The sequence below is a fragment of the Corylus avellana genome, chromosome ca11 (genome assembly GCF_901000735.1).
Source record: "Corylus avellana chromosome ca11, CavTom2PMs-1.0".
Taxonomy (NCBI): Eukaryota; Viridiplantae; Streptophyta; class Magnoliopsida; order Fagales; family Betulaceae; genus Corylus; species Corylus avellana.
In genome coordinates, this window is record NC_081551.1 from 14508222 (window position 1) to 14534097 (window position 25876).

General features: G+C 34.9%; 1 protein-coding gene across 1 annotated transcript; it reads left to right on the forward strand.

Annotated features, from left to right (window-relative positions):
- Window positions 1-7355: 7355 nt before the first annotated feature.
- Window positions 7356-10768, forward strand: LOC132165911 (patellin-3-like). The gene is made up of 3 exons (XM_059576617.1): window positions 7356-8870; window positions 8960-9095; window positions 10183-10768. Exons 1-3 carry the CDS (start codon window positions 7459-7461, stop codon window positions 10435-10437), a joined length of 1803 nt encoding a protein of 600 aa, XP_059432600.1. The 5' UTR covers window positions 7356-7458; the 3' UTR covers window positions 10438-10768.
- Window positions 10769-25876: the final 15108 nt, after the last annotated feature.

Genomic DNA, 25876 nt, shown 5'->3' on the forward strand with positions numbered 1-25876 from the left:
GATTTTGGTCAAATTTGGTTTTTGCATCCATTCTAACGGCCAACGCTAACAGAGGGGCTTTTTTGACACAAAATTATAATTTTATGTATTCAAGTGTCACATATATTAGTTTGTATGGTTGTTTTTTAAATGATTGATAGTTTAGAGGACTTAAAATGTTAACCCTTTAACTACAGTTTAGCTAAATCTCAAGTACTCTTCTTAAAGTGAGCTCCCTTCCCTTATCTTCTATTTCTCTCTTACTCAATATTTGTTTTTTTTATTCTTTGAAATAGCCAAACAAATGAGAGCACAAGCTCTCTTTCCTTCTCTTTTTAAAACCTAAGAAACCATATAAAAATCACCCACCAATCAGAACCAGCCATTCCCTCTTTCTCATTGGTCAAACTTTATGAAATTTGTCACTTGGTCCTTAAGTTTTAATACTTCTTTTACATGCCAAGATATAATCAAACAATTATTAAAAAAGACTTTTATCTTTTGCACTTTAACCCCTCGCCGCTAACTCATATTTTGCATGCCTCCTTAAACTCTTTAAAAATCATCAAAATTGGCTTGCTTTTAAAAACTCCAACTTCCCATTATTGCCAATAAGTGGGCTTTCTCTTGGGCTTGAACACCAATTCTCGGCTCATTAATCATTCCTCCCAAATTTAAATGCCAAAGGCCCACTTTCTTACTTAACCCAATATTAACACTTAGCCCATTTTCCACTTTAGCCCAAATTACAAGCCTTTTAACGCCAACTCCTGTTTTATTGCAATCAATTACCAAAATATAAATCCAATAATCCATCTTAGCCCATAAATAAAATATTTAACAACTTTAAATCCTCCTTAATTTAAATCAAAGCCTATTAAAATCAACTATCTACAAGATTTCCCATTCTTTCTTCCATTTGGATCAGGAGTGGTAAAGAACCTTCCATGTAGCCTCTTTTCCCTATTCAATTTAAAAAAATAAAAAATATATATATATAAAATAAATAAAAAATAAAAAAAAAACTATCTCAATAAATTGAGTAATGCTAGGGACCAATTTTTTTTCCTCCTAAAGCTGATGGCTTTTAAAATCACCATTAAATTTTAGATCAATCATACTTGAATTTTGATCCAATGGTGATTTTGAAAGCCACATCAGCTTTAGGAGGATAAAAAGAGAATAAAAAAAATGGTCCGTAGCATTACTCAAATAAATTATTACCCTTTTTTTTTTTAGTAATATTAGGGACCATCTTTTTATCATCATAAAGTTGATGTAGCTTTTAAAATCATCATTAGATCAAAATTCAAATATAATTCATCTAAAATTTAATGATGATTTTAAAAGCACATCAGCTTTAGGAGGATAAAAAGAAGATAAAAAAAAATGGTCCCTAACATTACTCTTTTTTTTTTTTTTGTGAAAATGAGTGAAACTATTGTTAGAAATCAACTTAAGCATAACGCTCAATGGACCCTCAAGAGGTTGCTCAATCGGCTAGGATCATGCCTAATGAAACAGAAGTCACTAGTTCAAATCTCTATCCCCTTCTTGTGCGGACATGTCAAAAAAAAAAAAAAAAAAAAGGTATAACGCTCAACAAAGATGATATCATAAATACAATGAAAACATCTTCAATAATACCATATTTCACGCTAAGAGATAAGGCTTCATTTGCTAGACAATGGGCTGCACTATTTAAATGATGTCTGAGATGATTAATCTTTCAATTTTGCAGGTCATTTAATACCTTGCGAGCCTTCTCGATAATATGTTCATAACGACTCTAATTTCTTCCGTCCGTTCGCAGTGCAAGCACCACTTGGAGGGCATCACCCTCCAGAATCACCTTATAGAAACCTAACTCACGACAAAGTTGTACAACTCTCAAAGTAGCCACCAAAGATAATTATCACAATAATATTGTAATTTATCCAAATCTGCATGTGTTTGATGATATATATTTAGGGTTTTGATGATTTTGGGTGTAATTCGTGCGGCAATAACATTGTTGTTACAAATGAGTAATTTGCAGAAAGATAGATTGTTTTAATTGATAGTTGACTTTTGGATTTATTTTTGAACTTAATTGGTGGTATTGTTTAGGGTTTAAAGTTTAAACAAATCATGGCATGGAGGGATGATGGTGCAACATGGTTCTCCATGATCGTCGAGATCGATTTTGGGTCAGGAAAAGACAGGGTAATCATGCCATTTAAACGTATTTAAGATGTGGCAATTAGATTTTAAATTTAATAGAAATTAAGCTGATTTATCACCAACTTCCAAAATTCAAGGATTCATATGTTGAAATTGAAAATACAAGAAACAAATTTATAACTTAAAATGTAAGAGTAATATTTGTAAAGAGAATAATTTTTTGGTTAAATGCATTTTCAGTACTTGTGTTTTGCGCCGGAATCAAATAGTCACCTTAGTTTTCAAAAATATCACAAATAGTATTTATCGTAAGCAAATAGACTCACTTGGTACTTTCGTCATGATTCCGTTAGTTTTTTTCACGGAGTTCCACATAACCTTTACACATGAACCGGTATTTGTAGTTTTAAGGCGACACGTAGCACGGAACTGTGTTTTTGGGTGTCAGATTAAAAAAAGGGAAAAATATAAAAAAACTCCCCAAATTACTAGTCGTTTTCGATTTAGCTCTTTAATGTTCTAAAAGTGATAAAGTAGCCCCCACTATCAAATTATTGCATTTTGGCCACTCCGTTAATCAAAACCGTCAGTTTGAACAAAAACTGCAAAACGACATCGTTTTGTTATGGGTAAGTTACTATAATGCCCTTTTATGAAAAAAAAAAAATTGAGCAAAAATATAAAAAAGCCCCACAAACTACCAGCCGTTTTCATTTTAGCCTCCTATTGTTCAGAAAGTGATAAAGTAGCCCCCAACAAAACGACATCGGTTTCCGTCCAAACTGACGGTTTTGACTAACGGAGTGGCCAAAATGCAATAGTTTGATAGTTTGGGTGGCTACTTTATCATTTTTGAAACATTAAGAGGCTAAATCGAAAACGGCTAATAGTTTGGGAAGCTTTTCAATATTTTTCCCTTAAAAAAAATATGCAACCCAAAAATTTTTAAACCGTACCACAACGATGACAATCACGATAACAGAGACGCCCATCATCAACATGAAGAAAATCAGAAACCTGTAGATTTCTGAAGCTTTTCTACCTGGTTTCTTCAGCTGCAAATCATCGGAATCGGAAAATCATAGAGACGCCCATACTCTTCAATTTCAACCTGTACCCTCTTTGCTAGGAAAGGGGCATCTTCCTCCTTCCCAGCAAAGGCTAGCATAGCTGGTGTCTTTTGTAATATTGTCAATCTGCAAAACAGAATCAGCCTAAAATATAACACATAAAAATATCAAGTTAACACAGCCCTTTTTCTTGGGTTTCTAGAGAAAAAAGATTGTACCACAATGATGACAATCACGATAACAGAGAAAATCCTAACCCTAGGCTTAGCTAGCAGATCAAAAAACCATGAAATGATTCTTGTAGAAACAGAAACAGAGATGATACCCGGAGTTGGTGGATTTCATCTCGAAAGCGACGACGATTTCGTATTTGCCGACGACGGCGACGATGGGGTTGCTTTCGAGCCAGATCGCCTTTACAAACTGTAAAAAAAAAAAAACCCTTGGATTCTGCCAAAAAAAATCCCTTTTTTTTTTTCCTTTTTTTATTTTTTTTGGGTTTTTTTTATTTTTAATTTTTTTAATTTTTTGGGTTACATATTATTTTAATCTAACGTCATGTTTTGCCTTAAAACTATAGGTACCATTTCATGTGTAAGGGTTACGTAGAGCTCCATTAAAAAAATTAACGAAGTCATGACAGAAGTACTAAGTCCATATATTTGCTTATGTAACATTTGTGACATTTTTAAAAGGGTTAAATACTAAATACCCTCATGGACTTTCATAACTTTATTTTTTTTCCTAGGATTTCATTTTTATCAGAGAAGGTCCCTCTAGTTTTGATAATAGACCAAAGAGAATAATTTATATAGGGAGGTTGCACAAAAGTCACATTTTGTGCCACTAATAAAAAGTTGATACATCAGCTAATTTCATTAGACTTATATTTCAAACAAAATTTCAACTACACCATATTATACTCTAAAAAAATAAAAAATTAATTTGCCTACTTGGGAAGCATTTCCGGGGCGGCCAACCCTCATCGCGGCCCACGCCTTCAGAGTCATGGGTAATGTCATCTCTTTCATGGCCCGGTGGCTCAAGCACCTGTGCATTTCACCCCATGGCCTACGGGATGGATTCTGGGCAGCCACCCCCTGTGCTGGCTGGGACCTGGGTCACCAACCACCCCCCATGGGCTAGGGCCGCTGCCACTCCCATGTGGTCTGGCCTCCTCACGCAAGCAACCCCATAGGCCAATGGGAGTTGGGCTGAGCCACCCTCACGGGGTCGGGTATGCACCACCCCATGGCCCATGGGTGGCTCTGGGCTGCAGGCACCCCTGTGCCACGGGAGGGTCAGCACTAGCCACCCGCATGGCTCCTGTGCATGGCCTACTTCACCCAATGTGGGGGAGGGGTGGCCGATTCAAATATGTTTTTTTTTTTAAATAAAAAAAATTAATTTTTTTTTTTTTTTAGAGTATAATCTAATGTGGTTGAGTTTTTATTTGAAGTATAAGTCTAACGAAATTAGCTGATGTGTCAGCTCCTTATTGGTGGCACAAAATGTGACTTTTGTGCAACCTTCCTATGTAAGTTATTCTCTAGACCAAATTAGTCTTTCTGTCAGTTAACCATTAGTTGACTTAACGAAATTTCATGTGGACCAATTAAATGTTGACACATAGCACCTACTTAATTTTTTTTTAAAAAAAAATGTATTTTTTTTTTTATAAAAAAAAAAAAAAAGAAAAAAAATTGGGGGTGGCTTGGCCATTTGAGCCACCCCCTTTGGCCATGGGGGTGGCCTGGCCACCCTCATCTGGCCAGATGGGAGCCACCCCCAATACTCATTGGGGGTGGTTTCGGCCACCCCCTAGGCTCCATGGAGCCACCCCCAATTTTTTTTTTTCTTTTTTTTTTTTAATTTAAAAAAAATTTAGTGGGTGCCACGTGTCAAAATTTGATTGGTCCATGTGAAATTCCGTTAAGTCAACTAACGGTTAACTAATAGAAGGACTAATTTGGTCTATTATCAAAACCATTAGGATCTCCCGTGATAAAAATGAAATCCTAAGGAAAAAAAAAATAAAGTTATGAAACCTTAGATGGTATTTAGTATTTAACCCTTTTAAAAAACTAAAATAGCAATTTAATTATAGCGCAAAACATAAATATTGAAAATGTATTTAACCCTAATTTTTATAGGAATTTTGTACAAATAAAGTTCTTTGTGATCCTCAACGAGAGAACAACATATTAGCGTAAAACACTAAATATAAGAAAAAAAAACTCAAAAACACTAATTTTTTTTTTCTTCATATTATAAATCCCTAATGTTTTTCAAGATCATTGAAGCCACTACCGTCTCCTCCGCGGAACACCGCCACGAACAACTCTTTTCCATGTCAAAAGACAAACCACGACATCTCTCTTATTCACGCATCGTACAAAATTTTTTTAAAATTATTCTCATTTGTAAAATAAAACCTTTATTAATCAACTTTTTTTTTTTTCTTCCTATTTCTTGTCAAGCAAGTCTCTATTACAATAAATTATCTTTATCAACTTTGCATTTCGGCTAGGTTGTCCCTCAAGTCTCCTTTCCTTTTACCTCCGTCGATCGGCCTCTTTAATTTCTCAAATATCTCTTAAAGGTGAATTTATCCCAAATTTCTCTTAAAAGAAAAATCACACCAACTTTGAATCATTTTATCCCATTTATTTACCCCCAAACAACCCCCCTTTTCTTTTTTTGTTTTTTAAAAAAAGTGTTTAAAAAGTGCAACCCAAAAATAAAGCAACAAATGCAACGCAACAACATCTGTTGGGGTCCTGGGGAGGGACAGAGACGCAGGAATAAACCACCAACACATGCACTTGAGTTGTCTCTGAAAAAAACCCAAAAACAACATTCGAAGCTCAACGAAGAAGAACACACTCATTTACCCATTGAACCATTACAACAAGACACGCATTAATTTTTTCGAAAATAAAAAATTAATAAAGAGAAAAACACCAAAAGAAAAGAATGTGTGTGCGAGTACATGGTATGGTATGCAGGATTAGCTTTTGATGACAAGTGACAACCTAGCTGTTGGATCACTTTCAAACGGGCAGTCCAAGTCATCATATCCGGGCCCCATTTAGTGGGTGGGGTTCTACCTGTTCAACGGCTCAGATGAAGATACTCAGATACAGCTAGACAATGAGCAGTTAATGCAATGGATCCTAGGTATGCAAACACCATCAACGTTGTTATTTTGCACTTTTTTCAGCTGAATTGGTCCCAATTCACAACATCCAGGTACAAGTAGGCCCTTCACAGTTCATACCCACGACGATCAAGAAATTAAGAAAAACAAAAAAAACACACACACACACACAATCCCTTAAACTGTAGGCAATTTAATGTCTTTTCAAACAATTGATTCAAGTAATGTCTTTCAAAATTTCAACATATCCCATAAGTTCTAAAAATGACAAATATTGAAAAAAAACCAATTTTTTTAAACCCGCATTATAATTTCCAATTAGTTTGATGGTATATTATTTCAATCGAAAGTTTGGAAGAAAAAAAATTATAAATTGTATGAAAGTTTGAGGAGGTCAAGAGGGCGTTTTGAAATGTTATGCATCACCCCAGTATTCTCAATCTTCAAAGCTTATATCACGTGGTCTTTCATTATGTTATTATCACATTATTTTTATTTTCAAAGTTTATGAGGCGTAATCTCCATCTCTATATAACAAATATTACAAAAAATCACATCAAGTAAGCTTTAGAAAATAAAGAGTGAGGAGTATGCATAGTGATTTTTCTAATAAACTTTGGAAAATGACAAATAACGAGGTTGATATATCGAATTTTGTGTACTTTTTCTTAAACATTAATAAAAACCTTTAATACTCTCTCTCTGAATCCAATTTCTGAAAAGAAAAGCCCGGCAAACACGGGTATGATTGATTTCCTTCAAAACGCCGTTACAAAGCTTTAAAGAGGAAAGAGGAAAGTGTAAACACAGATTGGAAATTGGTTACTCATGGGGTCCCACGTAATGGAGTAGTCATTAGCTGGCAATTTTATTTTTATTTTATTTTAATTTTTTTTTGTTTTTTTGTAAGTGGCAAAATATTTTTGAAACCTTTGAATTTCCTCTTTAAAACTCCCCATATCCCACCACCATTTTCCCCACAACCCACGACTCCCTTTCACGTACTTTCTTTTCTCTTCTATATCTCTCTGTCTCTCTCTCTCTTACTCTCTCAGCAGTTCTTCAACTGTAGAAAGATATTCAGGGATGGCTGAGGAGGTCCAAAAGCAATCCCAAGAACAAGTGGTGGTCGTCACTGATGTTCCACAGCCTGAGAAACCTGCCCCGCCGGCGGTGGAGAAAGAGCTACCGACGGAGGACCCCATGAAGCCCAAGCCCATTGAAGAAGAGCCTGCTGTGGTGGAGACCGAGATTTCAAAATCCGGTGCTGATGGCGATGAGAAGATCCCCCAGTCCGGTTCCTTCAAGGAAGAGAGCACCAGAGTTGCTGATCTTCCTGACGCCGAGAAGAAGGCGCTTGATGAGCTTAAGCTGCTTATCCGAGAAGCGCTTAACAAGCGTGAGTTCACTGCTGTGCAGGCTTCGCCTCCTTCGCCGGCGAAAGAAGAGGAAGAGCAAAAGCCGGCGGCGGCGGAAGAAATTGCACCCAAAGTGATTGCTGACGATGATCCTCCGGTCGAAGCGGAAGAACCCACAAAGGCGGAATCCGAGGCTTCGGTGGAAATGAAGGCGGAGGCAGACGATGAAGCGGCGGCGGAGAAAACAACTGAAACCGTGGTGGTTGCGGCGGTTGTTGAAGAGAAGGTGGCTGCTGATGGTGTTGATGACGACGGTGCAAAGACTGTGGAAGCCATAGAGGAGACCATTGTGGCGGTCTCTTCTTCAGTCTTGCAAGAGCAGCCTCCTCCACCTCCGGCGAAAGATGAGGAGGATCAGAAGGCTGCCTCTGCTTCTGCTACTGCTTCACCTCCAGAGGCGGAAGAACAAGATGCCAAAGCCGACTCTTCCGCTCCTCTGCCGCCGGAGGAGGTATCCATCTGGGGAATACCACTCCTCGCCGACGAGAGGACCGACGTCATTCTCTTGAAGTTTCTCCGAGCAAGAGACTTCAAGGTGAAAGACGCGTTCGCCATGATCAAGAACACCGTGCGCTGGAGGAACGAATTTGGGATCGATGAGTTGCTCGAAGAAGAAGAACAGGGTAGCGATTTACAGAAGGTGGTTTTCATGCACGGCTCCGACAAGGAAGGACACCCCGTCTGCTACAATGTGTACGGAGAATTCCAGAACAAGGAGATGTACCAGAAAACATTTTCCGACGAAGAGAAGAGGCAGAAATTCTTGAAGTGGAGAATTCAATTCCTGGAAAGGAGTATCCGGAAACTGGATTTCAGCCCCGGTGGTGTTTGCACTATTGTCCAGGTGAACGATTTGAAGAATTCTCCAGGGCCCGGTAAATGGGGGCTTAGACAAGCAACCAAACAGGCCCTCCAATTGCTCCAAGACAATTACCCAGAATTCGTAGCCAAACAGGTCTTTATCAATGTCCCTTGGTGGTACCTGGCGGTCAACAGAATGATAAGCCCTTTCCTCACCCAGAGGACCAAAAGCAAGTTTGTGTTTGCCGGCCCTTCCAAGTCTGCTGCGACCCTTTTGAGGTTTCATCTCCCTCTTCTTATTTTATGTATTTGTGATGTGTTTGGCTTGAGATATTTACCAAAGCGTTGGTTGGGTTCTGAAATTGCAGGTACATTGCTGCTGAGCAATTACCAGTCAAATATGGAGGACTGAGCAAAGAGGGTGAATTTGGCACAACAGATGCTGTTAATGAGATTACTGTCAGGCCTGCAGCAAAGCACACCGTGGAATTTCCAGTTACTGAGGTAAATTTTTCTATTTCCCATTGTATAAGATTTAATAGATTAATTTTAATTACATTTATTTAATTAATTGGATTATATTCTTCAATTTTAACTTATTAATTTCACATTAAATTCATTTCGTATTTACTGATTGTTAATGGTTAAGGGCAGTGTAAGAATTTTGTCTATTCGAGACTCTAGTGGTTACTTTGGTTTTAGGAAACTATATTCTATCATATACTTATTTTTGTTTTTGGATTTTTGTGAGTCTTTTCTTGGATTCTCTGTATGATCTGTAGTGACATTATACACGGTTGTCTGCATGTTTGCTTTTCCTCTGCTCGTCTTATGTAACTAGGGACCAATTATGACCAAAAAAAAAAAACCCTAGGGGACCAATTGGGAACCTGTATTTTGTAGGTAAAATAAATAAGAATATGAAATACTATGAATAGAAAAAAAATAAAAAAATAAAAAAACTTTTCTTATACCCGTCCGAAATAGAAGTAATTTTGTAGTTTAAAACTTTGCAAATTCGATATCTCATGTTTCAACCCTTTTAATTTTACCAATTTTTTGTTAAAATGTCCAAAATGTCCCCCTTTTTTTTTTTCCTTTCCTTTCCCTTTTTTTTTTTTTTTTTTTTAATATGAAGTGAAAATTAAAAACAAAAAACAAAAAAAATAGTGAAATTGAAACTTCAATCTTAAAGAAATTAATGGTTAATTCCTAGGAAGTGATGATATGCTACTCCTAATTATAAAAATGGCTACTGCTTTTCTGAATTATTGGTAATAATGTGGGAAATAATTATTTAATTATAAGTTAAGAGGAATGCTACACTTACTCCAATTTTTTTACATGGTTTTTCTATATTCATAAGTGGCTTTTTAAACCACTATTAAATCAAAATCCAATAAATATCCGTCTCATTTTCAATAGTGATTTTAAAAGCCATCTATAAATGTAGAAAAATTGTATAAAAAAGTGAGAATGAGTGTAGCATATTATTCATAAGATGAAATTATGCAACAAAATAATTTTGTTGGGTGTTTATTTTGATGAATATTAGAGTAAGGCCTTATTGTGGGAATGATTTGAAATGCAGTCCTGCCATCTGACTTGGGAGGTAAGAGTAGTGGGATGGGAAGTGAGCTACAGTGCAGAATTTGTGCCAAGTGCTGAAGATAGTTACACTGTGATCATACAAAAGGCTAGAAAAGTTGCCTCTTCTGCAGAACCAGTTGTCTGCAACAGTTTCAAAATTGGTGAGCCTGGAAAGGTGGTGCTCACCATTGATAACCCCACCTCTAAGAAGAAAAAGCTCCTTTACCGCTTGAAGACCAAATCTTCCTCTGATTGAATCAACAGATTGTTAAGAGGAAAAGGGGAAAGAGAAACAACAGTAAGATCACTCGGCCTACAATCCTGATTCCAATTCTGTCTTCTTCATCATCATCATCATCAGAGCTTGAAGAATGGGGTTTCTTGATCATAGATAGGGAAGCAAATATATTTGTTGAGAGTGGCTTGTGTACCTTTTCCTTTTCTATTTTTTTTTTTTTTTTTACCAGAACATCTAAATACATTTTTGTGGTTCTTTATTAATTATGAATATGTTATTATTTTTTTAAATTTAATTTGTAATTTGGGTTGGCATGTGAAATACTACTGATTTGGGGAACTTTAATCTGCATAGTTGTTTCTTTGGGTGCTCTATCTCCACAATAACATTGTCTCCAAGTAACAAGTTACTTGGAGACAACTTGGGACCATGAAATACTACTTGTCTTGGAACTTTATATATATTTTCTTTTTCCAGCACTGATTTTCATCCTTAAACCCACTTTGCTTTGTATTTTTATAATCCGTTTGATTATGCTTTAACCACATGATCTTCCTTTCTCCCCCACTTTTGAGGCTTTTTAGGCATGAAGAGGCCTTTATCTTGTAAAAGCAGTGGAGGCCTGGAGGGTCATCATTTAGACTATATAACTTTACCAAAAGTGCATGCTTGTTTTCCTTCTTTACTTTGATAAAGAATGTGAATACCTTATAGTTTTTCATCTCATTACTGATCACCAAGATTGCCAAACAGATTATTATTAAAAAAAAAAAAAAAGAAAAGGAAAAAAAAAAAAAGGGAAATTTCTCCAAACCCAGCAAAACGTACTGTGATAGAAAAGAACAACTTCACCTGTAGATGTCTGTCGCATTGGATACCCTAAATGCCCTAGATGGTCCATCCCTGTCCCATGGCCCTTTGCTTTTCCTTTGTTTTGTTTATCTGAAAATCAAATGAAATGACAAAAGATGGTTCTCTGATCTGGCAAAACTGAAAGTGAAGGGCAAATGCATGCACACAAGTTCATAATGTGGTCGGGCTTAGAAAGAGCAGAAATGCAGGGGCTGCGGCACGGCTGCAACAAGCATGTACATTCAGGTGGGCATCATTATTCTGTGTTTTGTGGTCCAAAGGTACTGAAATTGCCCATGTGCTGCCTCAGGCTTTGCCTCAACATTCTTTCCATTCCCTCGTCTGTCCATTAATATGCTGATTGGTGAACTACTTGGTTGGTATTTAGAGCAAAGGAAAATTTCACTTTTACTTTTTAAGTTTTAGGAGTTTTTCAATTTGAATCCTAAAGTTTAAAAATTGGCAATGCAATCCTTAATATTTCAAAAATTTTCAATTTAAATATTTCGTTACCAATTTCCGTCAAATTAGACAAAAATTTATAAAATTACGTAATTACCCTCAAACCTCTTTTTTTTAAAAAAAAAATTTCGTCTAATTTAACGGAAATTAGTAACAGAAGGTTTAAATTGAAAATTTTTGAAATATTAGGGAGGCATATTGCCAATTTTTAAATTTTGAGGTTCAAATTAAAAAAAATCTTGAAATTTCAAGAAGTAAAGTGAATTTTTTCCTTAAAGTAATTATTTGTACAAATGATTAGTATTTGAATACGCAATGTGAGAAGACTTCATATGTAACTTATTTGTCTAAATAGTTGATCGGATAACCTAAAATTTATTTGAGCAAATGAGTTTCATACTATGTCTTTTGTCTTTTATATTATTTGTAAGTCTTTTATATTATTTGTATGGGGAAAAGAGAGATCTGCATGAGAACCGTAGAGAAAGAGATGCGTTTTTTGAGGAAGAGAGATGAGAAGGAAAAAAGGGATGTGAGACTGTGAGTCACCCAGTCATCCGGTTTCGATTTTATTTTTTATTTTTTATTATTATTATTATTTAAAAAAATAGAAAAAGCAAATGTCAGCTATGCCCAAAAGAACGGCAGTAGATATTGTACCATTATGACTAAATATGACGTAATTTTTAAAATATTAATAGATTAAAATTTAATAATAATTATATCAAATTCAATGGTAATTTTATTTATATTAATGACTAATAATTTGAGTAGATAAGGTGAGGATTTCATATAAAGACTTATCTACTTGAATAGGTGATTGGATAACTTAAAATTTGTTTAGACAAGTGAGTTTCATACGGAATCTTTCATATTATTTGTCCAAATTGTAAGCAATTCAAATAGAGTAATGCTAGAAGAAAGATTAGGGTCATCTTTTTAAATATGACGTAACTTTTAAAAACACTAATAAATCAAAATTCAAATTCAATAATAATTAAAAAAAAAATCTTCTAATTATTATGAATCCTTGTCTGAAGTACTCTCTCTGTGAACTTCTAATGTGCATTAATTATGGGCCACCTTTCATCAACTAAAGAAAGTGGACTGTCCATTCCTGAAGCCAGGCCTTTGATGTCTTTCTTTTCGATTTCTTTTGGACCGAGTTGCCTTACCTAAAGGTTTAAAAGAGAAGGTAGATTTTATTGGGAAATGTGGGAAGATCTTGAATTTAAAGTGTGCAAGATATGGTTTAAAGACCAAAATTTTTCTATTTCTAAATTTAGTTCAATAAATTTAGTTCAACATAAAAGGGCATTGTCGAAAAAATGTTTATATATATATATATATATATATATATATATATATTCATTTTTTAGAAAAAAATAATTTTTTTTTGTTCGCAACTCTAAAAATGGTTTGCAAAAATATTTTTTAGTATTTTGCTCATATGAAAATCACCAAATATTTCCATTCCATAAAAACCTGTAAGTTTCCATTCCACACCCTCGACCTCTATTTTAAAGTGCATTAATATCACGTCGGCTATAATTTTGGATGACAACATTGTACCCTTCCCTCCATAGTAGAACCACCCCTCCACTACGACCCACACTATCAACTACGAACATTTGAGCCATGCCTAGTTTTATTCTCAAACAATTTTTAAACGTTTATGGAATTTTGGTTTCCATAAGAAAAACTAAATTGGGTTTCTTCTCCTTCACCATCTGATGAAGGTTTCGAATTGTCTGAGAGTTCCCAAGCCCTCGACAATTCTAGCTTAGGAGACTCATTTTGAGCAGCGGGGCTGCGTAGCACCCTCTGCCATGTCATCACACCGAAGTCCCTCATCAAGCCCATCTTTACTATTTCGCTTCCCGTCTGATTTGTGAGTGTCTTCACTTATGCCATATGTTTTTTGCTTCCCTAAGCTGTCCCCTCAATCCTTATAGAAAACCTCCCACCTACATATACCCCGTTTCTTCCCATGCTTTGAAGAGGTCCCTGGAGTTGGAGACACGTAACTGCTACCCTGCGTGTCAGCGTCTCCAAAAATAAAACTTGTTTTGCCCATAGAGACTTGGACAGATGGTTTACTCAACATACTAACTTTTGCCCACGTTGCCCTACATGTTGCTGTACTCGTCAGCCCTGGCACCTTATTTGCTTTGTCCAGTGATTCCCAAACCATTTTTTCCTTAATAGTATCCAATTGGCCAACGTAAATGCTCTTTGTTCTCCCGGATTTTGTCCCCATATGCTTTTTGGCCTCTATTCGTATCCCCCGAATCTTGCCTAGTATTTCTGCCTTTCTCATTTAGACCAGACTCCATGATATTACTTCCCATGATTTTCTCTCCATGATTTCCTCCTTCCAAAATCTCCACATCCTTCCTCTTCAATGCTCTAAGATCCCCGCTCCCCAATTTGGGGAAAGACATGTTAGAATTAAGGGAAATATTTTCAGAACCTCTGATAACCCTCCGCCGGTTACTTCCCTATCATCGTCATCTACTTCCTAGTTAACATGCCTCCTTTGTTGACCGTGTTTTGCTGCTGAAAAAATTGCTGCCTATGTATGGCCCATCTTTCCACCAGAGGGCCAACCACGACTCATCCCCGCTCTACGGTTCGAAGAGGGAACCCTCAGCCATGTTCCAAATTGGTTCTCCACCTCTCCTCCATGTATCCTCCAACGTCCAATCCTTCCGCATCCATGACTACCATGTTTGATGACCCCACACTTAAAACAGAACTTCATAATTTTCTTATACTGGAATGCAATCCAAACTATTTTGTCTTTGAATTTTAGCATACGCCCCCGTGAGAGAGGCTTGGAGAGGTCCAAAAGTATCCACACTCTTAGATATTCACCCCACCCTACTCCATCTTCAGCAACATCAAGATCTTCCACCTCCCCCATTGATGCACCAATCTGATTGCCAATCTCCTTTCCCATGCACGCAAGTGGGAGATTAAACATACGCACCCAAAAAGCCGTCTTGTCAAACTCCAATTGGGTAGGTGGAGTGAGACCATCAAAGTCTGCAAGGGATACTAGATGGCCGTCAAAAGTTCAAGGACGTCCCTCCATGATCCTTGTTTTATCCCATTCGAACTCAAACTCAATGAGGAAAAGGTTTACTCCCAATGCTTTGAATGAGACCCTTCCAATTGGTTGTCATGCACGAATCAAAGGCATCTTAATGATCTCCTTTCCCACAGTCCGGTCCGCTAGCAACTTTCCCACTACACAAGCATAACCACGAGCCACCGGGGGGGCAAGGTCAGTCCCGCAGATGTCGACCCCCACGCTTTCTTCTTCCAACAAAGTGAAATTTCTCGAGATTTTGGATAGATCCTTAGCTGTAGTACCCATCACTTTTCTCCATTCCTCCACAAAGATCTTGGAAGAGAGATAGCAATCCAAACCTAAAACGCCCCAAGTTCTAGAGGCAGAGCGACTGGGAGCAATTGTAACATATTCTTAATAAAAATAAAAATTCTCCTACCATATGATTACCACAGAAACATTACATCACCAGAGTGTTATAAACTCTCATTATGAAATTACAAACACATAATGTGCTAGTATTCAATAATCTCATAAGCAATAAAGTTACACAGTCTATGCTTGAGCGCTATACTCTGTAGAATGGAGTCCTAAATGCTACTACTCCTGCTCCTGCTAGTCTACAAAGCAATAAGCCCAAGTGTCCCAACCATTGGGCCAGATAATCAGATATTTAGCAACTAAGAGGCCCACCGGTACCCTATCCTCAGTACTACGATATATAAGACAAATCTTAAAAAAATGCATAGGGAGAAAGGGTGAGTTTGACAACTCAATAAGTAGCCACAACACCAGATGCTATGAAACATGCTATGCAGATTTTTATGTCATCATCTCTGTCATGCACAACAATAATTCATGCAGAATAACATAATTAACAAATAAAGCAAGAATAGCAGGTTAATTATGAAATAAGTAAGCACTTCCTTTTATTTTTCTTTCAAAAATTGTTTTACTTTTTGACCCGACTCCGCAATTTTACCATGAGCGGCGCACGTTGGCTTGTCCCGAAGGACCCATAGGCTCATCATGTTGTCACAGGGGAGAGCTACCAGGTTGGGAACTCCCGTAGATAAAGGTCACCTGGCCGATAGCACACACATTCTCGTAACCGTCCTTCGATGTGCTTGCCATAGTACCCATGAGATTCGGTACCGATCATGACTTATTTAGTGCCTTGGGGTTAAACATTTATTAATCATGAATGCACAGTAACATTTCATATAATTTTACTAGCTCATTTGTAATTATGTAATACACCATGAAACCTTGAGAGTTATTTTCATTCATAATCGCAGTCATGTATAAATTATAAAAGAAGGTAATTGTAACACATAAAATTCTTAAGCAATGACATATGAATGAATAAAACTTGTCATTAAGAAAGTGCAATTTTAAAATCAGTAAGTGGATGATTTATAAACTCTCAACATTTTTTCAAAGATTTATACTAAAATCTGTTGGGTTTTTAGTGTTGTATCCCCTTACCTGGCATTACATGCCCTTATTTTGAATCTGCATCCAATTCATAATTCCTACAACGGAGGTAAAAAGTACCTTAGTCATCAATTCATTTACAAGTTTCAATTGTGCATCAGTAGTTAGTGATCATATCTCTAAGCTCTATCCCTTCACCGTCTATCCTTAGTCAAAACATAAATCCATCATCAAATCATCATTTTTCTCCAACCAAGCCATCTGTTAACTTACAATCAATAAAATCCAAAACATCAAGATAGTATTAATCGCACCTAGGCAAAATCACATTTCCTCATAGGTCAAGCAACACCAATTTCCATGCTTATAACATTGTATTGATAATCTAAAATCTAACATGCAAGGTCTTAGATAGGTTAGCTAATGTGTGTTAATCATCATCAATATATTAATTCCTCAAAATCAAAGAGTCATCTAGTATGCATCAACCAAACTTTCTATCGTCAGAGCAAACTCAAGGCTTGTCCCAATTTTCGGCTAACAAAGCAAGAACCCAAAATTATCCTCCAATTACACAATCACTTAACAACCCAAAAATCATTATTACCAATGACTACAAATCAAAACTCATTTGCAATTTCATCCAACAAACCCACGAATTAATAATATCCATCAATAGAGACACCAATGAATCAAAATATATTACCTATAAACCAACACAATCAACTAAGCTCATCCAAAATTTCTTCAAAATTAATCACAAGGCTTGAGATTAAGAAATTACCTTGCAAAACCTTATGGGTTTCTATCCTTCCTCTTTCTCTTCTTCCTTTTCTTCTTTTTTTTTTTTTTTCCTCTTCTTCCTCTTCTTTTTTTCCTCTTTTTTCTTTCTCTTCAGTGTTACGTTTCTTGCTTTCATAATAAGGGCAAGCCCCTTTCTTAAATAAGTCATTGTTGGAGACTAGCTAGGTCCCCAAGTAGCTTATCATGTAAGGCCATGTGTCATCTTGAGCTCGATGATTTGTCAAGCTTTTAAAATGTATAAATTCAAAATTAGTTCATGTGCTTGGCCTAATTTACAAATCACTCACTGTGGTCTAAAAAATAATTTATAGATTCCTAGGGTAGGCCAAAATAACATTTTACTCCCTAAACTCATTTTCCGTTAAATGACTTAATGGAAACCGTTACATTGCCACATCACACTCAATAAAAATAAGACATGTATTCTTTTTTATTTATGCTTTTAAAAAATGACAAATAAGCTTTTTCACATCATTTCAAGGCTCCAACACACATTCCACGTCAAATTAAATAAATCTAATCCCTCTATATCTCCTGTGCTACCGTCAGCTTCATCTTTCCCAACGATTCTTGCCATCATCTTCATCTTCTGATGGGTATGATCTTCGATCTGTGAGTTACTCAGAGATTTTTGGGCATCTGCGTTTTTGGATTAGTGCATTTTTGGGCAGTCTTTCTATGGAATTTCGGATTTGTTTTTGGGCATTGAAGCATCTTCAAAAATTGTTTCCGAGCATCTGAAACAATCGATTCCTCTCTTTGTGTCTTTTTTTTTTTTGGGAAGATGAAGACGACGGCAAGAATCGAAGGAGAAGATGAAGACGACGGTGGCACAGGGGATATAGAAGGATTAGGTTTATTTAATTTGACGTGGAGTGTGTGTTGGAGCCTCAAAATAACGTGAAAAAGCTTATTTGTCATTTTTTAAAAGCATAAATAAAAAAGAACATGTGTCTTATTTTTATTGGGTGTGATGTGGCAATGTAACGGTTTCCGTTAAGTCATTTAACGAAAAATAAGTTCATGGAGTAAAATGTTATTTTGGCCTACCTTAGGGACCTAGAAATTATTTTTTAAATCACAATGAGTGATTTGTAAATTATGCCAACCACATGGACCAATTTTGCATTTATCCCATTTTAAAAATAAAAACTCCTCATGTATTTACATTAGAGCGTGGTCATAAAAATCTACAATTAATCATCAATGAACCTAAACCTTTTAACTAGTACATACCCAAAAATCATGGCTTATGAACATTATTTACCCACAACTTTTTGGTACCTCAAAAGTCCCTCGAAAATTTGTGCCTCTGTTTGATTGAAATTCCTGTTTTGACACTTGCATCTTCTAAAAATCATAACTCCTTCTATAAGTGTTCAAAAATCATGAAACCACTTTTAAAATCTTCCTTTCTCATCATCATACAAGGTCTTAAAATAGCTTTGTTTAAGGTCACTCATTGAATTTTCGGCGTCCAAAACAATGTGACTTTTCTTTCAATAACCTACTTAATTTTAAACTAGCAATTTCCATCGTCTTTCACATTAAGTCTACTTACCTAACTTCATATAAATCTTAATAAAATTGCAAATCCTCTTTATCCTTGATATTAAGATCACCTTGCTTTTAGAAGAAGGGCAAATCCCTTCCTTAAATAAGTCATTGTTGGAGACTAGCTTGGTCCCCAAGTAGCTTATCATGCAAGGCCATGTGTCATCTTGAGCTTGATGATTTGTCAAGCTTTTAAAAATAAAAACTCCTCATGCATTTACATTAGAACGTTGTCATAAAAATCTACAATTAATCCTCAATGAACCTAAACCTTTTGACTACCACATACCCAAAAATCATGGCATACGAACATCATTTCCTCATAACTTTTTGATACCTCAAAAGTCCCTTGAAAATCTGTGCCTCTGTTTGACTGAAATTCCTATTTTGACACTTGCATCTTCTAAAACTCATAACTCCTTCTATAAGTGTCCAAAAATCATGAAACCACTTTTAAAATCTTCATTTTTCATCATTATAGAAGGTCTTGAAACATTTTTGTTTAAGGTCACTTATTGAATTTTCGGCGTTCAAAACAATGTGACTTTTCTTTCAATAAGCTACTAAATTTCTAACTAGCAATTTCCATCATCCTTCACATTAAGTCTACTAAATCGCTAAGTTTTTCTTCTAAATTAATGATAGAGTCTCACCTATATATATTATTCTACATTTTTTATTTATTAAAAATAACAATAAGATATTATTTGATAGTACCATTCAGATTACACTTACACTTAAAGGGCCCTACTATTATATCCCTTACAATTGGGTTGAGTATTATCTAACACAAAGGTAGGTGGTTTGGTAGACAATGAACCACCTAGAAAAAATAAGTTCTAGTTTAATAAAGTAAAAGGTGTCCTAAGTAAAATGATTTTTTGGTTTTGTATTAGAAGTCATCTGAGCCCTCCATCTTTTAACAGCACACAGGCTGGATCCCCGTGTTACTAATCACTATGACTTCTAATACAAAACCACTATGACCCAGAACAATACAATAATACAAAAAGCCGTTAGGTATTAAACAACATGTACTAGCTATTAGGTATCTTCTAAGAGCTTGTTTGGAATTGCAGTGAAAAATAGAGCTTTTGAATATAGAACTTTTGCCTATGAGCTTTTGTCGAAAGTGCTATTGTTGAAAAGCTGTTTACATGTTTGGTAACCGCATGTCTTAAGTGTTTTTTTGATGTTACTGATGTTTGGTAACAAAACAAAAAAAAGTGCTTTTTAGTTGCAAAAATGATAATAAAGGACATATAATTTTTTTTTTTTTAAAAAAAAAAAATCATTATGTGACACCAAATATATGTCATTTTACGTGAAATCATTACATTTTTTCAATAAAGGCCTAAGGTTGGTAATGATTTTTTTTTTTTTCCATTTTATACCAACATTTTTATATAAAAATGGTTAATGTTAGATTTCACAAGTAAAAATTATTTTGTAATGGTTTATGTAACAAAACGTCAACATTTTATTTCTTTTGTATGTACTTATATGTAATAAAAAGTAATGTCAATCATTTTCTTTCTTTCCTTTTTTTTAAAAAAAAAAAAAAATTATTTAACACTTCAAATTATTTAACATACTTTTTAACACCACAACACTTCAAAGTATTTAACACATAAAAAAGAACAACATTCAAGGAGATCCTTACAACATTTTAAGTAGTTTATATAAAAATAAAAAAATAAAAAATAACGGGTCATAAGTAGATTAGCAATATGATCACGCTTAATGTTCATAGAATTTTCATCTAATGTCTCTGATTGTTGTATGCTTAACTAATCTTGTCCTTCGTCATTGCCTATACTGTCAATAGGTAGTAAATCCTTATCATCATCATATGGTTGGAATTTAGCATCCTTTATTACATGCTTCCTAATGAAGTTATGAAGAGCCATAGACGCCACCATGATTTTCACTTGTTTATCATAAGGAAAACCCGGCTTGCAATGTAATAACTTTCACTTATTTTTCCAAACTCAAATGTTCTTTCAATAGTCCGTCTAAGTGATGAATGTGCATGATTAAAAATTTCATGCATACCCCTCGATTGGCTTTCGCGATGAAAGTCTCGTAGATGATACCGTTCTCCTTTGTATGGCCCCATGTATCCATTCATATAAGGATATCTTGCGTCTACCAAGTAATACTTTCCTATAAAAAAATATACGAGTAACAGTCATATTTTTTTATTATTTTTTCATGTATAATTCATAATTGTTATTTTTATTAAATACAAACCTCTAGGTGGGTATGGAAATCGCAATTCTTCATCTCGAATAACTTCCAAAAAAATATGTGTATCATGTGCGGTACCTTCCTATCCAGCCCAAACAAAGGTGAAACACATACGAAAATCATAAACAACCATAACATTCTGAGTAGGAGTCCCTTTTCGACCAATATATGGTATTTGGTTTGTTGGAGAAATTTTAATTCGCACATGGGTTCCATCAATGGCTACAATACAATCTTTGAAGTATGGCCAATACTGCTCATCATCACGAATTTTGCTTGGAACATCCCTAAACTTCCTATCAATAGGATTAATAATGTCAATCGCCATTCTTGAAACGACCATTAAAACATGAGTAAAATGTCTACTAACTGTTTCTCCTGAATGTTGAAACATTTCTTGCACTATCCTATTCCGAAACACATGGCCTAAAGTAATCAAAAACATAGCTACCAACTCTTCAACAATTAATTTCCTAGTAACTCTTAAATGATATATTTCCTTCAACTCTTTACACAAGTAAAGGAATAAGTGTATTTCCATTCGAAAATTTTGTTTGCACCTATTAGGATTACCTTGTACAATCTCCATAACCCACTTATAACATGTTTGAGAAGATGTCCTACATGGTTCTTTTGCAATATATGGCATATAATAGTTTTCAACAAATTCTACTGCTGCAGCTGCTAGAATAAAAACATCATTTTCATTTTCCTCTTCACCATAATCACTATCACTTATATCATCTTGAGTGCTATAATCACTATTGTCCATGTCTAAAAGGAAAACAAATAAATATATAAACACAAAATAAATATATAAGCACCCATTAAAATAAGAAAAAGAAATTTCTACGTAGTTATGAAATATTATAATATACTCACCTTGATACACAAATCAACACATAAAAAAATAAATAAATAACATTCAAATAAATCCTTACAGCTTTTCAAATAGTTCATAACAAAACAACATTAAAAAATAACAACATTATTCCATGCTACGATGGTTGATTTTTCTATTTCCCATTCGCTTGATAAAGTCAATCTGCAACTATGGCTCTTTAATAGTCACAAACATCTCTCTATGTGATCTCTTAAGAAATACCTTTGTTGCAAACTTAAGTATGTCAATGTCATTTTCTCTTTCAGCAATCCCCCGAACAACATCCATAACCTCTTCAATATTCCATTTAGGTTTATCGTAGCTCTTAGATGTCACTGTATTCTTAGTTTCTATTACATGACAAATACGACTCAACTATTGACTAACGATTTGAACTTCTTTATCTCTTTTCTTACATTGAACCGCAATACCAAACTTCTTATTTCATTTATCCCACGTATCTAAATCAGTAGGAATATCATCAATGCAATATGTATTGAGATTTGGTTCATCATCCAAAACATCTAAACCTTCTAAAACATTGCTATCTTCATCAACCATTACATCTACACCATCTATGGTACCAATATCATTAGGAACTAACCCTATGGATGGTGCCCAAGATCCCTCTCCGGTGGCAGTTATATATCTAAACAATATTTCCACCTTCAAAGCGTAAGCCAAACCTGTCATGCGAAACTTGGTTTCTTCTGGAACTTCTTGTATTTAGGTATATGTAAAAATCAATAATAAACACTTTTTTAAATCATTTTAATAAAAACAAATAAGTACAAATATAATACCTGCAATTTTTTTTCCCACCGATCATCGGGCGCATCAATTGTCTTTTTCACCGGATCCCATTCAAGGCCAATTTCCTTGTCTATCAATTTCTTCCAAATATTCTACTATTTTTTCAAACTATCCAACTTGTTCTTTAATTGTTTATAGCAATATTGTTTTCCAGTTTTTTCATTAAATTTGTCTATCACATTTTTCCACCTAGTCCTATTGAAAGGTGTTCCTAGGTGGTTACTAGCATGAATCTCAGCAATACATATGTCACAATAATCTTCTAGCATTTTTTCAGTCCAAACTACTTTCTTTATTCGAGTATATGTAGTAGCAGTAGTAACGTTGCTTTGACATGTTTTACTCATGTTTTTCACACAATAAATAAGCTGATAAAATTATAAATTAAAATGTATGTTAAACACTATTAAGAATTAAAAACTTGTTTAAAGTGATCAATTGATAGAATGCAAAAAATCATATTTGCATGAATAATATGCATGTCCATCCAACAAAAGGGCAACAACAAAAAATAATAGAATCAAATTTTTGCAACGGGAAAGGCATTAAATAATTCAAGTGAATTAATTGTTTTCCCATGCCATTGTCATTCACCTCTTCATAAGCTTCATATATATATATATATATATATAATATGAGCATGATGTTTAAGTTCTTTTTTTTTTTTTTTGTGAGTAGCATGATGTTTAAGTTTTGCAAATGAGAAAGGTTTGACTCGGTGGTGTATGAGAGAGAAATAGATTCTAAACAAAAATCTCTGTCATATCTCAAAGAAGATCCGCACGTTATTGTCATCTCACAATTTCACAACAGAAGGCTCACGTGAGAGAGAACAATATTTTTTAATACTGATGCAATGTCATATATCAAAAAACAGAAGGGCTATGCCGGCCTATGCGACGTGAGAGAGAGAGTGACATTGAGATTTGTAATTCAAACAGCTTTCACGAAAGAGATATTGAGATCTGTTTGAAGGGTGACTTGCTCCACGTGAAGGTACAAAAAAAGCAGGCTAAAAAGACATGCCGCATTATAAACAAGGTAGGAAAAAGCAAAGGTAAAAAGCCACTCAAGCTATATTTCCCTTGTTCATATTTTCTTCAACCTCTCGCTCAATAAATCTTAGGCGCTCGGCTCTCTCTCATTTTCATTCAATAAACCATACTGCTCACAATGATTTTTTTTCTTGCTCTGTAAACAACTTATCTTGGTCATGATTTTTGTGGCCAAAAACTTCAAACTCTCATCTCTTTTTCTCTCTTTGACCCTCGAAAGAACAAGATTACATAGAAATCAAAAGAAAAATCAAGACTTGCCACAATATGCAGCTCTCAAAGACAAGCGATGGGACTCACTAGCATTCAAATTCACAAAAGGGTTTACAGCACTCAAATATGCGGAGGAGGCGCAAGGCATGAAAAAAAATTGTATATATATTGGTAATGTTGTAAATATGTGAAATATTTTGGATATTTTTGTTAATGTTGTTATTTTCATTAAACAAAACTGTGGCGCGCCTTTTCTATTTTAAGTGTGTTTGGTCAAAAGCCTAAAATTCGAGCTTGTGACTAACCGCACCTTTTAGCGTTTGGGAGGAGAAAAAACACTTTGTTAAAAGAAACCCAAACGACCCATTTTTTCTTTGAAAGTACTTTTTGGAACCTAAAAGTCCTTTTGATGCATTAAAACGCAATCTCAAACAGGCTCTAAAACTTTCAAAAGCAATCATCTACACATTTGGAAATCTTTTAAACTGGTTTCGATTTCGAAGACTTCCTAAAATATAGCTAACGGTATTTTCTAAGACTTTCAAAAGCAATCATCTATATGTTTGGAAATCTTTGAAACTGGTTTCGATTTCGAAGACTTCCTAAAAGATAGCTCTTACCTACAAGTAGGGGTGTCAAAAATTACCGGAAAACTGATAAACCAAAAAATTGAGAATCGGGAAACCGGGGACCTAGTTCTGGTTATAGTTGGGAAAAACCAAAAACCAGGTACCTCGGTTATTACCGGGTTACCGAGAACCCGGGTAACTCTTATATATATATGGAGAAAATTCACTTTACCCCCCTGAAGTTTCAAGGATTTTTTAATTCGAACCTCAATGTTTAAAAATTGGCAATGTATCCCCTTAATGTTTCAAAAATTTTCAATTCAAACCCTCTGTTACTAATTTCCGTCTAATTGGATGAAAATCATCCCACGTACGTCTCACGTGAAATTTTGATTTTCTCTATTCCAATTTTGCTGTCATTAAAACACATGATATTTTGTAATTACCCTTATTAAAACCTATGAAATTGAGGGTAATTACGTAATTTTATAGGTTTTAATGAGGGTAAAATTGGAATAGAGGGCATCAAAATTCCACGTGAGACGCATGTGGGATGATTTCCGTTCAGTTAAACGGCAATTAGTAACGGAGGGCCTGAATTGAAAATTTTTGAAACATTAGGGGGTCACATTGCCAATTTTTAAACATTGGTGTTCGAATTGAAAAACTCCTGAAACTTCAGGGGGTAAAGTGAATTTAACCCTATATATATATATAATATTAAAAAAATTTAGGAACTATTTATATATTTATATTTATGAACTATTTTTATTGTTAGGGGTATTTCTTTTGGTTGGTAGATTATTTAAATACTTGTTTTATTTTTTATTTTTGGATTTTGAATTGTTGTAGTAAGGGTATTTCTTGTGCATGTTGATTTGTTTAAATACTTGTTTTTATAGTTTTAATGTTTTCTTTATGTAACTAATTTAAAATGATTTTTAGGGCATTTTAAAAAATTGAATTTTTATTTCTATGGCCCATATAGTAAAAAAAACATTGATTTTTTTTTTTTTGGGGCCTTTTAGGTTTTTATATATTATATTTTATTTGGAACAATCATAACAAAGCCCAGTTAATTTGGACAAAAATACTAATAAACTTTTTTTAAAAAAAATTGGGCCAACTATATGAAAGAATGGGCTTATTTTAGGCCTAATACCTAAAATAAGCCCAAAAAAAACAAGTTTCTTAAAAAACCGGTTACTGGACCGGGTACAAACTAGAACCAGCCGGTAATCGGGACCCAATTCTAGTTCCGGTTGCCTAAAACTAAGAATTGGGGTACTCAGGTTCCGGTCCCAGGTTTCAGCCAAAAACTGGGAAACCGGACCGGGTTGACACCCCTACCTACAAGCCTATGTTCCATTCCCTTAGCGTAAGCTAACAACTTAGGTACCTGGAAAGATTTACAGAATACAAGCCCATGTTTCAAACAACTAGTACTAGCCATTAGGTATCTTCTAAGAGTTTCAAAAGAAATCATCTA

Coding starts and splice junctions, on each gene's coding strand:
- LOC132165911 (XM_059576617.1), top strand. CDS start 7,459: ATGGCTGAGGAGGTCCAAAAGCAATCCCAAGAACAAGTGGTGGTCGTC. Junction 8,871..8,959: donor TCTGCTGCGACCCTTTTGAG/GTTTCATCTCCC, acceptor CTGAAATTGCAG/GTACATTGCTGCTGAGCAAT. Junction 9,096..10,182: donor TGGAATTTCCAGTTACTGAG/GTAAATTTTTCT, acceptor TTTGAAATGCAG/TCCTGCCATCTGACTTGGGA.